Below are 17,366 nucleotides of genomic sequence, written 5' to 3' on the forward strand. Positions count from 1 at the left end.
CTATCAGCATTCTTGTTGCATCAAAACAGAAAATAAGCCCTTATGTGGTAGATGTAAAAAAAATCAAATTCATAACCATCCACTAGTTTTTGAATAATTCCTTCATCCATAGTGTGAGGACCAATGAGAGCAAAGTCTGTGTGTCTATGTATGTATAACCTTCCAGAAGTGTTGCAGGCATGATGTGTAATTTCCAGTGGTGATTAAATGTAGATAAACACACTGAGTAATTAAGCTGAGGTTACAGATGCTCTAAAATTTTTCCATTAGAGCATTCTTGAGGTAATAACCTGTAAGTCTAACCAATCTGTCTTGACTTAAACTAGTTTCTTGAGATTTTATTATCTATCCCTTTGTACCAGCTTCCTCAGAAACAACAACAACCAAGAAAACCCAACTAATTATGCTCAAATCATTTGTATATGTCTTATAGGTGATGTTATGTTGAAACTTTGAGCAGGAAAAAAAAGAAAATAAGAAGCTTGATGAAAAGGAAATAGTTAAACAGTATTTACTACTGTGCTAAAGCAAAATCACTGCATGGTATTTTTTAAATTCTAATGTACCTTGATGCTTTAAGATAGCAAAAAATTTGCGGCTCTTTCAGAAACACCCCTATAGTTTTAAAAGATCACTGCTAGGAATTGAAAGTCTCCAGAATATATTTGCAGAATTATAGTCAAGCTAACAAGCTACGTGCTAATGCACTTTGGTTAGGATTTATGAGAACTACGTGAAATGCATCATATGAATTTAAGTGCATAAATAACTGCATATTGCAAATTCAGTGAGTAGGTGGTGGTTGTTTTGATGCTTATTCCCTTTAATCTGAAGAGGAGTTGTAGACTGTGAATAGTTCTGTTTGAACACTTTGACGCTTGCTGACACATTAAATCCTGATCCCTAATCCCTATATATTTTAAGAGAGCAGGGTTCTGCATCATCCCATCTGTATTCCCATGGCTGACGACTTGGGAGAGACGTCATCTGTCAAAACAAAACAAAACATCATAAGAGCAGTTTTCTGAACCACCTAGTCATACTGTGTGCTCACTTCTGCTATACAACCACATTGTCTGTGGGTAGTTGGCCACACTGGAGCAGACTGTTTAGGTGAGAGGCTAGGACTATTTAATCAAGAGCTTTATGTTCCAATCAGTGTGTCGGGATTTATTCATGAAAATGGTTCATATAATAATGTGAACTGATAAGTTATGTCTTTTAAAGAAGAATTTTTCTAAAGGGAGGTGCTAAGGGTGGAAGAACACAGCGTCTTAAAAGGAAGATAACCGAGCTTTGTACCAACAATAGTGTAAAATGTGGGATATTTCTTTGCATTTCTTTCAAAGTTGTATTAAATATGTAAATTATTACCTTCCTCCCTCTAACAATTCTTCTTCTAATGATTGTGTGCTTTCAGAGAATAAAATTAAGCTGTGTTCTTCTAGCAGCTGTGTTTATCTGTGCAGTTGCAAGGGCATACGTACAAAAGCAAGATAACTATTTACAAAGATAAAATATTTAACCTATTTCATATATTTGAGAAATAAATGATTTCTCTCTGAGTATTCCTGTTATTGATCAGTGACACTTTTCCATTTTAACTAAGACTACTGATGATCATAGAGCCTTAGAAAGTTGTGTTAGAAAGAGTAAGGCAATATTGCTAATAAATAATGTGAAAATCCTGCATCACATTGTGATACAGCTTTGTGACACAGAGACAATTAGTTGCCTTCCCAAATTTTTAGTTCAATTCCAGGCCAAATCTAATAATAATTTACTGAACTGCAGAGTTCTTTATTAAAAGGTTTCAAACACATGCCTGTTTTCTTACTCTGATCATATTTATTTTGAAATATTGCTATTCTTGATTACATCTATTTAAATGTGATAGAAAATGTGTTAAAATATGATTGACCTGACTCCTGCCTATGTTATTCTTTGCTTTCAGTTTATCTGGGTGAGAAGGAAAATGGTATGGATTAGATGGACTAGACTTTCTGCTCCATCTCATCTTAAATGTAATATGTTCTTCATTGGAAGTAACTGTGTTTTACTGTCTTATATCAAACAGAACCTTCTGAGACAAATAGATTTGTCGGATAGTGTGTACATCACTGAGTCAGCGATTAATAGCTTGTTCAGCCTTACCCAGGAAGGTGCCCACCTTTGTCGTATCATAGCTAAGGTAAGGGGAATGCATGGATTAATTTGGAGTAAAAATAGTAATACAAGTGGATTATTTTACTTAACATACTAGTGGTGGTAAGTTTTGAAATGTACAGGACAAGGTGAAATTCTGTATTTCAGGAGACTGATAAAATCTAGGTTAAAGAACAACAAAACTTAAATCTGAGAAACTTTATTATTATTATTACCATTATTATTATTATTATTATTATTATTATTATTTTGCTGTTTTATAAATAAATTGAGCATGTAAAAGAGAGAAGATAGCAGGCAAGAAGTCTCCTGTCAGTTAATGGTTCTTGATGTAGATATTTCACAGCATCTCTCTGGATCTTTTCTTGTTTCAATTTATGTCCATCCTTGTTTTCCTCCCTCCAGGTACTGCTGTAGAAGGCCTGGCTGTGTAATCTTGATAATCTCCTCTGAGGCACTGGAAAGCTGCTGTTGTTTTTTCTTGCCCCTCTCTCTCCCCTCTTGAGGTGTATGCACTCTTGCAGCTCAGGTGGCATCATTCACGCAAAACCAAGCAAAATGGAAGGAAATTCTCATTAGTTTCAAGTGCCCAATTAATGCTGATAATTCTGAATATTACAGACGAGATATTTAGACTAAAGTTATGTGGGCAAGCAAAGGAACAGGAACCTTTTAAGTCTTTCTGACATGTCTTTCTTAAGTCTTTTTACAGAGGGCTGTCATTGCAGTGTAGGTTACTTCTGGCAGCATGTGCTCTTACTCATTCAACAGTTGATGCTCACTGTGGGTATAAACCCATCACTCTACCAAGATTAATGATACTGTCAATCCCTGCAGAGTTTGTACCTCTGAGGACACTTGGATCTTGAAAAAGTGAGAAAGGCAAGGCATTTTATGAGGTCAAGGATAGGGTAATCCAACCCCTAGTACGTATATATAGAAGGAAACTTTTTCCCCAAGCTTCTGCTTGTGGAGTGCTATGCCAACCCCTTGTCCTGCTTGGAGATGAGGATAAATAGCACCATCTAATTCTTTTTTTTTCAGCTCTGCCTTTAGATGGACATTTGCACCATAAAAACACTACTCTGTTCTTAAGGCTGTGAATGAGGTAGACTCATGTATAGTGGATCCTGGCAACAGCATGAGAGGTTTATTTTTTTCTGAACTGGTATTTGAGCTCCACTCAGTGGTACCCCCCTCCCCACCCCCCAAAAAAAAAAAAATTAAAATGTTGAGTATTGAGGAAGTACAGAACTTACAAATTGGAGAAAATCGGTCGTCTTCTTTTTATTATTATGAGAATTCTACAGAAAGTTCAATTTATCAGAAATGAAGTCTGACCTTCCATAAATCGCTAAATTAATTTATTACTATTATTACATGGATATGTCACAGGATGCACTAAATCGTTTCCAAGTGAGAAAATGCATGTCCTTATGCAAAGAACCTTAAGTGGTGTTTGGTTGCCAAACTATAGTGGTGATTGTGTCACCCATCCTGTGCATCTGTTTGCTCTATGCACTGAAATGCAATTATCTGGACTCACTGTCATCCTTTGTCTTCTGTATGACATTGGTTACCTGCATCAGTGAGAAAGGTGGCAGAAGAACCATAACAGACCAAAATTTTGCATTTGATCACTTGAATAGGCAGTTATGACAGTGAAAGTGCAGGGTGATTTATAAAATCAAGAAACAAAACAAACAAGCAAACAAAAAACCTGATGCTGTGCCCACTTATTAAGAGGATGAGAATGGATTTAATATTTGCAAAGATCTCAAGACCTCCCATACATACAGAAGTTTCCTAAAGAGCTATTGTTGGAAAAAAAAATAGACAGAAGCTGAATATTTGTTTAGTGAAAGCAAAACTCAACAGAGCTATTCATGCAAACTTGAAATCTTACTCTCCATGACAATCTGTGATCTTGTCAATTGTTGTATTAGTGTGTTCTTCTGTGCCTTAAGCCATAAATTATGCTTCTATAGTACATCAAAATCTTGGACAAGAAGCCAAGAACCATGTTAATTTTGAGAAGCTACTTGGAACTGGTTTCTTGCTTTACATCTTGGTAAGGTTTTCAATCGTCTCCCTCCTTCCTTTCCCTCCCCCTGCCAATACAGTTACCAAAAATTAAAAAGTCTTTGAAATTCTAACATCCTCTGCTGAAAAGCCACCTATAATTTTATTGTACCTGGAGGCATCCTTTGACTCACTGGAAACTGTTTTGAGCTTTGCAGTCGAAGTTAAAATATAGGTGTTCGTTATTTTTTTCAGCATGTAACTAATCTGCCGTGGAAGAGTCATGTTGTGTCACACTGTCAAGCCAGCTAGTTGTTCTCTGTGTGAAGTTTAAAGGCTAAGATGGTTTCTAACATAAATGAGTAGTAGCAAGGACAACATAAGAAACGAAGGAAGAAAGAAGAAACTTAAATAATAACATTAATAAAAATCCTTGAATTATGAGCTAAAAGAAAAATCAACGATGTGCTGTAAGTTTTAAACTATGTCATGTGCATCTGATGTCTCTGCTGGTGGCAGCATAATGGAAACTCCACCAGTTTAGATGATTTTAAATGCAAAAAGAGAAAACGAGGAGAGGAAGAGCCAGTGCAGCACTTGTAGCAACTACCAGTTGCAAAAACCTGTTTTAATCAAGCTTCTGCCTGTGGATCATTTTCCTACCTTTGGAAGCAAATGTTCCTAAAAATCCTTCTTTCTTATGTCTCCTGACACATAAGCATAAAACAATGTGACTAACTTGGATCATTATCTAGGGCTGCATTCATTGCAGGGGTGTATTCGTAAAATCTTTATAGCATTATGTCTATGAGATTTGATCCCAGAATCTCTCATTTTAAAACCTGCAAATTATTGTCTTTGTTGTTAAAATTCTTACCTTCATGTTACGAGATCATAAGATCTTAAAAAAATAATAAATAAATAAAATAAAATAAAAATCACAGACTGGCTCGGATTGGAAGGGACCTTAAAGGCCATCCAGTTGCAACCCCCTGCCATGGGCAGGGACACCTCCCACCAGACCAGGTTGCTCAAAGCCCCACCCAGCCTGGCCTTGAGCACTTCCAGGGATGGAGCATTCACAGCTTCCATGGACAAATTTTCAGTGTATTTGAGCGCCTGTAGAAAACATTAGCATTGCTTGAAGTAGACTGGTTTTAAATTGATTCAGCTTCATGACAACCAGAAGAATCCTTAAAAATGAGAGTTTCAGAGTTAAAATAAATGCCAGGACATAGAGTAATACAGGAAAAAAAAAAAAAAAACTTCGTAAATAAATCCATTTCACTGATCAATTAGTGTAATGCTAACTTTATTGGACTGGATAGTATATTAATAGTCTCTCTAAAGAGAGAGAGGCAAAAATGCAGATAGTATTTATTTACAGTAAAACAAATATACCATAGCTGTTTATCACACCTTTCTTTGGAGTAGCTGAGCCTAAATGTTTTACTGTTTGAGTTCCATAGGGTTGTGCATCAAATCATTTATATATCAGTTCCATTTCTAGCAAGTATTTATTAAGAAGATTTCTTTAGAGCTAATAACAAATGTTGTCCTCCATCCCAAGGAAAGGCTTGATGGGAATTTGCTGTACTTTGAGTTGTGTAAGGCTGGACCTGCAAAATACTACTCCTTAGAGCTGGATGCCTTTTTTTCTGCTCTTTATTCACTCAACCTGTGCACAGTTTGGCTTTTTATCCTCATGACCTCCCTCACATACTTGCGATTGTATTTCAGGTGATTTTGTTATCTACTGCTAGCCCTTCTGAACTGCATCTCAGGGATGTCTCCAGGAAATTGAATTCCTACTAATCCAATATAGGAGAGAAACAGGTCATCAAGCATTAAAGCAAGTTGTCCTGTCATTGCAGAAAGTATGTGAAGCCTGTCCTGAATGAAACTTGTATTACCACAAGAGCAATGTTTAATGTGTTAGTTTGGCAATTCCAGTTCTTAACCAAAAGTTTGCAAAGGGTAAATAAAAGCATGCTTAGATATATTGGGAGCTTTTGGAAAGGTGCACTGCAAGTTAATCTCCAAAGCAAGCAAAACTCAGTGCTGTTAGGTTTCTTTGGGTGGAACTGTTTACCCATTTGACCAATTTATATTTATTCCTATCAGATGGAGTAGTTCTGTCATCCTTGCAAAAGGCACAGGGGACAAAATTAGATAAAGGTGAATAATTTCTGGGGGATGCTGAGATTCCAGTAAAGTTTAGGGCAGCTGGGTGCTTTTGACAAGCCACAGAGTCAGGCACAGTATTTCCTGCCTATTTCACTTACGGCTCTCTAGATTCATTACCTGTGATCAACGTTTTACAACTTGGTAATGGCATTCAGTGCACAAAATAAGCGGTTTGGATCTCCTCCTGACAAATGCAGTGATAAATCACTTCCTGTCCATCAGAGACAAAAGCAAGGCACCCATTTGTCATAAAGAAAGCTTGAAGCTAATGTGCCAACATTACTTGAGCTTTACTAGTGTCATCCACAAACTTCTGCTTATTATAACCAAACTAGAGAATCAGATCTTCTCTGATCCCACTGAACTGTGAGGACTTTCGATCTAACAGTAAGACTCAAGAAATCCTAATTACCTCAGGTTTGGGGATAATGCTGTACTTGGTCTTTTCTATATTTTTTTAATAGATAGTTTAATTACTACATGGGTGAAATACCGATAACCTTTTGTGGAAGGAAAAATGACAGTTTTTCTTGTTGGTGTACTGCCTTTTATTTTAAAGGCTCAGAAATGTCTTTGTGCAGCGGGCTATATATAGCAATACAAGACATAAAATAACTCAGATATACATGCACTTCTTACAATTCCACAAATAATTTTACTCTTAGCAAACCTTACTAAACCTCCTATTTTCACTGATTTCATAGAAATGACACAAATGTATGCAAAGACATAAAATTATATCCTGAAAATATACAGGTGTTAATTTTGTCTAATTCTAATTTTATTTTAAATTAGTATCTATTTTTGTTAAGCTGAGCAGATTATCTTACTCTATTATTCTCTACTATATTCCAGCAGAGATAGTACAAAAATATGGAAATAGTTCTGAATTGTATTCTGGAGATTTTGTCAACACAACCTGTTGAGTTTCCAAATAATAAACTGTTAGGAGAAAAATTATTTCAGTAGATCTGAAAGATATTTTTATATAGATCCTACTTAAGCAGTCTTAGACTGAAGAGTGTATATTACACTTGGTCCATGATTCCAATTACAATTATTTCAGTCTTGCAATCTGAATATTTTAGACCAAGATCTTTCATCTGTGATTAATATTTTGAATGCTTTCTTTTTCACTGTGTTTGTTTGTATGTAATATATTGCATCTGTAGTCTACTTGATGGCATAACATTTTTAGGTAACACAGTCCATCAAAAAATTTGAAGTGCATGTATTGTATATATTTATCTTTCCATTTATTATGTGGCCTTTGCTAATATACTCAATTTTTTATTATATACTATATCCATAGAAAAATGTGTAAGAACTTAAGTTTTACGTGCTAGATGATGAGTATATGGATTATATATCTTTGTAGAACTTGACACCTATTTCGACATTTTCAGTAGCTCTTCAGCCATGTGATCTCTTTCATATTTTAACAATAGGCAAATACTGCATGGGTATCAGAAATGTAGAGGAATGTTAAATATTTGCTAACAAATCTGTTTTAAACTAGTAGCATATGGTTGAACTATAAATTAAATATCACTCCAACCTTTGTCATTTTCACATGAATGTCAAGTTTAATTTAACTTGTGCTTAAAATTGGTAAAAGTCAGTCACTTAAGTACACCTCCCACTGAGGCTACATTACTTTTTCATCATTAAGTGTATAAGCATTAATCAGCTTGAGTTCTCTGTGTGAGCTTAACATCCTCTTTGTTGGTGTTTTGTTGATAGCTAATTTGGATAAATTACTAAAGGAAGCTACCCCTTCCCCTATGACAATCTCAATTAAATACTAGAGAAACATTCAGTGCCGCTTTTCTGATTTTTGCTTTTCCCCCACAGGAAGGAGGTGTAGTTGCTCTCTTTAAGATCTGTCGCCAGGATTGTTTCAGGTGCCTTTATCCGCAGACACTGAGAACATTGGCATCCATTTGTTGCGTAGAGGAAGGGATGCACCAGCTGGAAAAGGTAGGCGTTTCAGCATTTTTTACTGACTGCATCATAAAAAGAAGTCTCATCTTTAATCTCTTCTAGAAGTTGATAACTTTGTGGCATTTGATACAGTGCTTCATTCTATGCTCACTTTTTCTGTACTGAACACATCTTCAGTCTTTACAAAATTAGTCCCAGCAATAACATTATCCTATTCAGCTGTTTACACAAAAAAGCTTCTAAGAGAAGATAATTTCATAAAGCAGCCAAATATGTTAGTGACTACGTCAAAAACAAAGCAAAACAAAACAAACAACAAAAAAAAAAACCAAACAGCTGTGGAAATAATAATTTCTGGACTCTAAGCTTCATACCAATTTTAATCCTTTTTCTGACACTCAGGTAGGTCATCTGCTTGTAGTACTGAGCTAACTTGTGGGAGTTGTGATTTCACAGAAAGAAGTGGGACAGATATAGAAGTCAGCCAATAAAAAAAAGTCTGCTAATCAGCAACAAGTCTCATAAAAGCCAATTTTAACCAGGAGGGAGAACATCAAAACATTATCCATATAAAATTGTATCAACTGCTTATACTTCATTCCTTTCTCACTCTTGTTATATATTGCTGTTTTGGAAAATGAACACTTCTCCTGGTCACTAAATCATGATCTCATCCTTCTGCATTTCATGTAACAGTCATCTTTCACAGCTGAATAATGGCCTCTTCAAGTTAATGATAAATGATTTCACTGCCACTTTACATTGATGTATCTTGTAATTTAGTGCCCAGAATTCAAGCAAACTATGGCAGAACATCTGCAGCAAAAAGCAAGTCTCTGAGCTTACAGTAAATGAAGATGACTTAAATTTTTTTTGACATAATGCTAGTTCAGACTGACACCAGAATCAGTCTAAAAGGATCTTTCATTATGTCCAAAATAATAGTGGAATTAATAGAGTTAGAGATGGAAAAGATTGATTAAACTCACCTGGTCCAATTCCTGGCAGTGTCAACATGCATTTAATGTGGCCCATATCAAAGCTGATGAAACAAGTGATAACTCTCAAGCCTATATGTCTTTGATATGCTCTAATGTTGGCCACAAGCAAAGTTGCTCAGGGTAAACTTTGTCACAATCAGGAATGAAGTAGTGTGTAAAGGAATTTTTAACGGAAATCCTTACTACTGATTTCAGTAGTTCACTTTCACCTGGGCATTCAGTCCTTAGAACATCTTTGTGAACATGAGGGTCTGGACATTAATCCTACTCATCTGACTGAACAGGTAAAGGTTTATAGCAGGACTATTTGGATATCACTTTGTCAACTTTTTTTTGCCTAAAATTGTGTTCCTTAGGATCCATATGTTATGTTGGTCCAGTACATTTCTGGGTTTCTTGGAGGGAGAATGGGATATTTCATACATCAAAAGAAACAAAGAACTTTTCTCTAAATGAAGTTAATGTCCCTCCAAGTGCTACTGGAATTCGAACAGCACAGGCCAGTACAATGCGATGTCATCTGTAAATATCTTTCAGCTGGTGGGTGTCCAGGTTTGCCAGTTTATAGAGATGAGGGAGGAAAACACGTAAGAAAATTTTACTATTTTGCACCATTCTTGTACACGTATTTAGAAGATACATCATGTTCTGATTGTAGCAAATCAATGGAAAGTGTACCAAATGAGAAGACCAGTATTTTGACGTGAACACCAAATTGGGTTTTAATATTGTCTTTAAATAAGAATGATATTATTCTTTTAAAATTTGAAGTACTCTTGCAAAGAACAAAAAGGAGGACTATCAATATTAGCATTTCTGTTGTTACAAAAATTACCATTTCTTATCCGACAAAAAGGGCTGCTTCTATTATTCAGCTATGTATGTAGGTAGTGGTGAAGCATTTAATTTGCTCTAATGTGAATATCATTATGCCACCTAGTGCATTAAAACATCAGTGCAATTTGAACTGGATTTTTAATGACAAACTTCATTCAAACAAATAAAGCTTGGCCTTCAAGCAATTCAGATTAGGTAATACACGATTTTAAAAAACACCCCCCACCCACTCCCAAACAACTGAAAAAAAAACCACCACCACCACCAACAAAAAACCACCTCACTCCCTTCTGTATTTTTAATTAGATTTCACAGCCATTAAAGTGTTTAGAAGGCTACTTAAAAGCAAACAGCAAGAGCTATCATTTCTAATGGAACGTTTATCTAGGAGGTGGGCTAAAAGGAGGTGGTGTACTTTCTGCAGTAATTGCGGTGCTTAATTACTATAGACATTAGGAATATTGTTTATTTATCCAATGCTCTTTCATCTTGCCAGTTTTCTAGCAAGGCAGGTAACAAGAACATCTGTGTTAAAGTAGATGGTTATTGAGAAAATTAAGTCAGTAGGATGTTTACTAGGCAATGCAAGCAGAGAGTTTTAACATTTTTCCTGGATTTAAAGATAAATTAATATTAAGCTTTCTCTATAATTTGTGTATGTAATGTGAGTAACTTCTATACAGGGTTTAAACCATTTGTCCTGAGTGAATTTTTGGCTTTCATGTGGAAATACTGTCTTGGTTAACTAGTGAAGGGAAAGTATCAACTGAGTGCTCATTTCTAAAGATGTAGAAAACTGCCCATTTTAAGAAGGCATATTTTTCTCAATTTTTTTCAAGAATAATTATTATTCTTTCCAGTCACGCATCTTTAAAGGTATATATCTGCACTATTCTCAGCACCCTTGAAAAACCCATTATTACTTCATTGTGATAAACAAGCTTATCTTTGCTCTAATTACAATTACCATGTAGTTGTTGCGATGATTAGCTTTTACTCTTTCAGATGAATCTACTTGGCTATATTTACAGTACTGCAAAATCAGTTGGTTAAAATACCAGTTTATAATAGTTATTATTCCAATTGCAAGTACGTTTTTGACTTCTGGAAATGTACTGTTACTTTGTTGTACATTGAGGTACAGAGCTCCAGGAACAAAACAGTAACAAAATAGGCTTTTAATGTAGACAGATAACAAAGAAGTCCCCTTGCTTTGAGCACTGTGTGGAAATAAATTGAGATCTATGTAACCTGTGTTCCACAGGTAGTAGTTGCTGCTTCAAACTGCTTTAGAATATCTACTTGTTCAGTGCATGTTAACTTGATAATCCACTGCTACACCAGCAGTGATCATTCTTGGGTCTCAGCTGCCTGAGCAGTCCCATTCAGAGAGGAGTGGACAGGTCAGAAGTGATCAGAATTGTTATCCTTCTCATTATTCCTCAGCTACCTGTCCTTGTACCCAAGAGAGCTTTGTCATTTGTCTTGTGGCCCTTGAACACACAGTTTTTAGGAGAAAGCTCACTGTATCAGAAAGGATGGTTACTCTTGGTTCACACATGCTAGAATTTAAGCAAAGAGATGATGCATAGTACAGATAATGGATGCTACAGAAAATCGTACTATAGATAATACATACTACAGATAACACTAACCTAATAGTTAATACAGAAAATCCCTAAAAAAACGGAAAAGAGTTTGAGGTGAGCATGAGTGGAAACTGAAGAATGGTGTTAGTACAATACATGCAGACCTATTTGTGTATCCAGTCCTGGTGATGTTTCGGACAGAAGTAGAATGATTTAGTGGGAGATTGGTTCTCAGCATGGACACTTGAGGTTTCTACAGGGAAGAATATCTGGACCACGCACAATGTGCTTTGAAAACTCAGCTTGATTTACTTCAAGGGTTTCCATGTAGGAAGGGTTCCCATGCAGGAAGGACTGTAGAAGGCATGGAGCTGGGCTAGATTAACATGTGTATTTCATGAAACTTAAGGTAAATAAAATTATCTTGGTATGTCTGATAATGTTATCCTGCAATTTACATTGTGAATAACTGTACTTTAAATTTCACGTTCAGTGTCAAGACAAAAATTCTAAGATGCCTTTAACATGTAGTAGCCTTTCTTGGAAAAGGGGTATCTGAATACAATCATACATCTCAGCACATCATTTGTCTAAAGGATTTCTTCAATCCTTTCACTTCCTGAGGTTGCATTAGGCCCTTGTTTTGTAGAGTTGTTGGAACAATGAGTCTCCTGTATATATGCTGACATGAAGCCTCACTAAAGGCTGAAGACTCTGGCAGTTTCTGTGCTTTGCATCTATCCGTACAATGCTTCTTGACTGGTGTTAGAAGGCACAGCTTTTGAATTTTTGCTCTTTGCTGGAGATCAGTTATATCATCTTTACGAAGGTAAACTTCCTGCTGCAGTAAAAGAACTGCAGAGTTAGCGCAGAAAAAGAGAGCAAATGGTGCAATGTGCTGCAATTTTTATTATGCCTGTGAAACATTATTACATTAAAAAGCTGAAACTCAGCTGGGACCTAGATCAAGGTACAACTGCCACAAAAATAATGATTTACAGAAATATTCATTTAAGCAGCTGCCTAAATATTAACACTGCAGTGTAAATTTGCTTGCGCTATTTAAATTAGTTTAGAAAGCAAGACACCTGGAATCAACTCATTAAGAGAAGATATTCCAGAGAGACTGGTGACAACAGTTGTTACTTTAATAAAGCCTTTTTTTTTTTCTTTAACAAATAACAAACCTTTATTTCTGTGCTTTAAGTAAAATTGCCTAGACATAGTTTACAAATTGCTTTGAATCCTTTATTCAAAGCACATTAAATCAAATGACTTACTTCCAGAAAAAGAATCTAAAGAAGGGGGAAAGTGTAAAATTTTTTGAGACTGGGAAAATAAAAATTTCTTGAAGACTTCTTAAATATGAGTGACCAAAAATCTGTTGTTCACAATGAAACCAGTCTGATTTATAAGAACAACCATGCTCTAATAATTTCTATGTTACAGGTATGCAGTCTGTCAATCATGAGAAAGGGGCTTTTGTCAGTGAGCTCTTACTGGGAAATAAGTAAAATGTTTATTACAGAACTGAAAAATACAACTTGTTTATAGCTTTTGGGTGAATGTGAGTTGATATATTGAGTCTGAAATGAAGTTACTGTGGTTTTGACTGAGGCTAACATCTGAAACTGAAAGCTCAAGGTGATTAGAGCTGAATGAAGTAATCTGTTGCATTAATTCTCAGCTGCTGAAACAACTGAGGTTTGTGTAGCTGAAGGACGAGACAAGTGAGAATCACGGAGAGTGATTTGATTATGAGGGCTATGGTCACCCTTTAACCACTTTTAAAGTTAGCTGGTGGCCTACATGTCATAGATTTTTGGATTTCATTGTCAGAGCATGTGAATGCTCCACAACCTTGCATGTTTTTATTTTCCCAGTACCTAGTATGGTGTAGAAATAACTTCATACTGTACAAGAAATCAGAAATCCACCTGATCTGAATGAGCTATATAACTGCCTTCCTATTTGAATATTCCAAATGCAAAATACCAGGTGAAACCAAACATTAGTAATGGGCTCTTAGGAAAGGTGGATAAGATGTTCCCAGTGATTAGACAGACCCACAGATGGCTAGATTTAAAAGTGTATCTTGCAGGTTTTTTCTTTTAAAAAGTGCAGTGTACTGTGCAGCTTTCTCAGAAGTAGTGAAACCTTGCTTTTTTGTTTTTGTTTGTTTTTTAATGGCATGTAGTGGCATATTACATTACCTATTACAGGCATATTACAAGACAGGTGGTAAGGGGATGGTTGGACCAGATGACCTTGGAGGTCTTTTCCAACCTTTATGATTCTGTGATCTCCGGCAATGAGAATATCTCTGGAAGTTCAGAGGTTTGCCTCAGCATGTTCATCTCCCTCAGTCCCCAGGAAAGAACTTGTTAAAATTTCTTTCTTTTCTTTTTTTTCAGATTAACCTGTAAAAACTTCTTATGGATATTTCAGAATTTTTGCAGCTGGTTAGTTTCAAGACAAGGGATTAGATGGGCCAATAAAATGATGAAAATTACATAGATATTTTATTCTCAAGTGAGCTAAATTCAAAAGATTAAAAGATCAGGACTTTTTTTTTTTTTTTTTTTTTTTTTTTAAGGGAAAGATTTTCAGGAAAAATCTGAGCTTATAATTGAGCTTTAGTCCATAGAAATTCTCATTTCATGCTATCTTGTTTCCTGAGTGAGACAGGGCAAGGCAGGACATTAAGAGAAAAATTAAGGATTTCTAGACGTCATTTGAAAGGGGTAAGTTGTTAAGGGGCCCTTCTTTTGTCTCTTTCCCACAAAAGCATAGTAACATGGAAAGTTATAATCCTTTTCTAGTTTTTCATGGCTCATGTTCTCAAGCATGTTCTTAACACTGTTTTATGAAGGGAATATTATTTTTTCTTTGTTCCCCAGGACAGTGTTTGTTTACAAGAAAAACCTGAATCTTTATGGATGGGAAGAGACTTTCTGAATGCTTAAAAATCACATAACACTGTCTCATGTGCTAAGAGCATGTGAGATGATTTAGATGGAAAGAGTTCAAGCAATGCATTCCTCTTACAGTACTGTAGCTGAAAAGTCACGTCTTCTGTTACACATACTGCACTTCTTGTGTGCAACAATGTTGTTTTGGCTCACCTTCCTTGGTCATTTGTAGCCAGACTTTGAAGTCGCGCTTGTGAAATTGCAAATAATAAGCAGGAACGGATAAAGAGATTTCTGCTCTTATCCTCTTCTGTCAAGATTCAGAACCTTTTGAAGACTAATTCAGGCAACTTTTGACACACAGTGCAGAGCGTACTGACACTTCATGTTATTGATAGCTGGAGCTGGGAACTGCGTCCTGCTGTTGTCACTGAGTAATTGTGTAGGTCATAGGAAGAGAATTAGGAGCTACAATGAGACAGAAATATGTCAGCCTTAAGGAAGAGTGTGGAAAACAACAGTTTCAAAATCTGCTTTTCACATAGATTTTCCTGATTATCAAAAAGGCATACTGAAAGGGCATATAGAAAGGCTACTGAAATATCAGTAGCTGAGTTTGTGGTACAATTAGATGATGTAAAGTTCTAGGCGTGCAGCTCTTTAATTTACTGGACCCTTCTTAGTAAAGCTGTTTAATTAATTGGCAGTGAAAAATGTGCTGGGTTTGGCAAATTACATTTCTGTCAAAGCCCCTGCAAGATTAATTAAATCATATCTGAGAGTGCAGGAACTGCCCTTTCTCAACTGCTGGCTTTGTATATATTAGGTGGTGTTTCAATTTTTACCTCCTGATTACACAGCTATATATACATAATTAGTAAATGTAGATTCTTTCAGCACAATACCAGGGAAGTGCAGCAAGACTTCTTAGGTCATTGCAGAATCTGACAATTCCCAAAAAACTCTTGGGGGGGAAATAATCAGATACACAAGGCTGCAGTTCTAGGGTAAAATGTTTTGGAAGTCATGGAAGGGACATGTTTCTGAATGTTGAAAAACAGCATGAAAAGATCATGTTGAAAAAAAGACTCAGATAATCTCTGCAGTATTTTTTTATTCTGTTGAAAACTTGCCAGTTACATGGCAGGTTAAAATTTGTTTACTTTATGGTAGTACCTATTTTATCATGCAGAGAGATGAACAAGTTTTTTTTTCCTTTGACAGACTTATTTGAGAGTCATGGAATTGAATAAAGACAGACATGTTAGTGCAGGATTATGGGGCATAGCCTGATCTCTGTAGGAGAAAAGTATACACAAATGCTTTGGCTGAGGTCACTACCATTATTTCAATTGTGTTAAAATGACTAATTAAATTATAGTGGTTGTGTGGTTGTAGCCCTGATGGTCTAAGGAGATATGTATCAGTTGTTCTAATAAAAGGTATTACCTCTCCTTACAAACCTTGCTTCACTTTAATCATATTATAGATTTCAGAAGAGGGAGAAAGGAGCCAGAAAGCATACCACTAAAGATAAACATTTTGATAATACTGGTAAAGTAGGACAATGCGAGACTTAGCTAAGGAGTTGGTGAATAGCTGTTGTTTAGATGATAGATTTTGTTATTCAGTAGATCATTTAGATATCATGCATGGCCCAGACTGCAAACATATACATGTGCACTTAGCCTTTAGCATGTAATTTCATTGACAGCAAGAGAACAACTACATGTTTAAAATGTCAAGAGATGCATGTCTACTAGTCTGTTCAGGCTGCAATAAATTTCACAGAATAAACATTCTTTTGGCAATCATTGAACACGTCTTACAGAGTTGAGGAGCAAAGCAAAATTTTGAGTCAGGTCAAACAGAGCTTTTTGACAAACCTTCTCTGCTTTTTCAATAGAGGTGCAGCAGGCAGGCTATGAATTTATATATAAAGCTACCTATAAATTGATAACAAAAGGGAAAGCTGTTTTCTAACCCAACAATGAACATTTTAAGGCTTTCGCCTCTAGTGCAGGTCTTTCCATGTCACCTACAGAATTAGGTGTTCTTCCCTTTGCTTCTAGTGGTGTATTCCTTAAGTATAGGTCTGTGGTAATAAAGCCACATGCGAATAAATAAATAAATAAATAAATAAATAAATCATAGCAGTCAAGCAGCCCTGCCTGATTTGGGTTTTATCATCTTTTTGGTAAGAGCTGATCAGGATGAGGCATTGCAGTGATACTTGGATATCAATAATGTGCTCAGAGCAAATCTTGCCACTGTTGTGTTGTATCTTGTCCAGTTCCAGAACACTGTTCACATAAAATGTGAGATGATAAAATTAGGTGTACTCAGGCCTTTGGTTTCCCTGTAAGATACAGTCACTGTAAGAGGAACAACCTCTTCTCATCTATGCCTCAGTTCTGTCTGTTTATACATCTATATTGTTTTAGCTGAGGTGCAGAAGAGTAAGACTCAAATTTTTTTCTTTGTGTTTTAAAAAATGTTTCATTGAAATACATTTCGAAAACTGAAAAAGAAAATCCCCAGACTATGCCAACTCACAGAGGTGAACACTTCACTGTGCAAGATCAAATTGGAGCAGTGCCTGTAGATTGCTCTTCCCTCCAACTTCATTTTGGAGACTTGAGCTGGTGCCAGGTTCCCACTCTGCACTTGTTTGGTTCCCATATAATTTACACATCGTTTTTTGTAGT

General features: G+C 35.9%; 1 protein-coding gene across 13 annotated transcripts in view; it reads left to right on the forward strand.

Moving 5' to 3' along the window:
- INSC (INSC spindle orientation adaptor protein) overlaps positions 1-17,366 on the forward strand; it is a 142,771-nt gene that overhangs the window by 74,830 nt on the left and 50,575 nt on the right. For all 13 annotated transcript variants that reach the window (XM_035550358.2, XM_035550356.2, XM_035550361.2 and 10 more), the window contains 2 exons: positions 2,078-2,191; positions 8,230-8,355. In XM_035550358.2, coding sequence (XP_035406251.1) covers positions 2,078-2,191; positions 8,230-8,355 — 240 coding nt within the window. The remainder of the gene's footprint in view (positions 1-2,077; positions 2,192-8,229; positions 8,356-17,366) is intronic.

This window comes from Cygnus atratus, chromosome 5, assembly GCF_013377495.2.
Source record: "Cygnus atratus isolate AKBS03 ecotype Queensland, Australia chromosome 5, CAtr_DNAZoo_HiC_assembly, whole genome shotgun sequence".
In the NCBI taxonomy this organism is placed as follows: domain Eukaryota; kingdom Metazoa; phylum Chordata; class Aves; order Anseriformes; family Anatidae; genus Cygnus; species Cygnus atratus.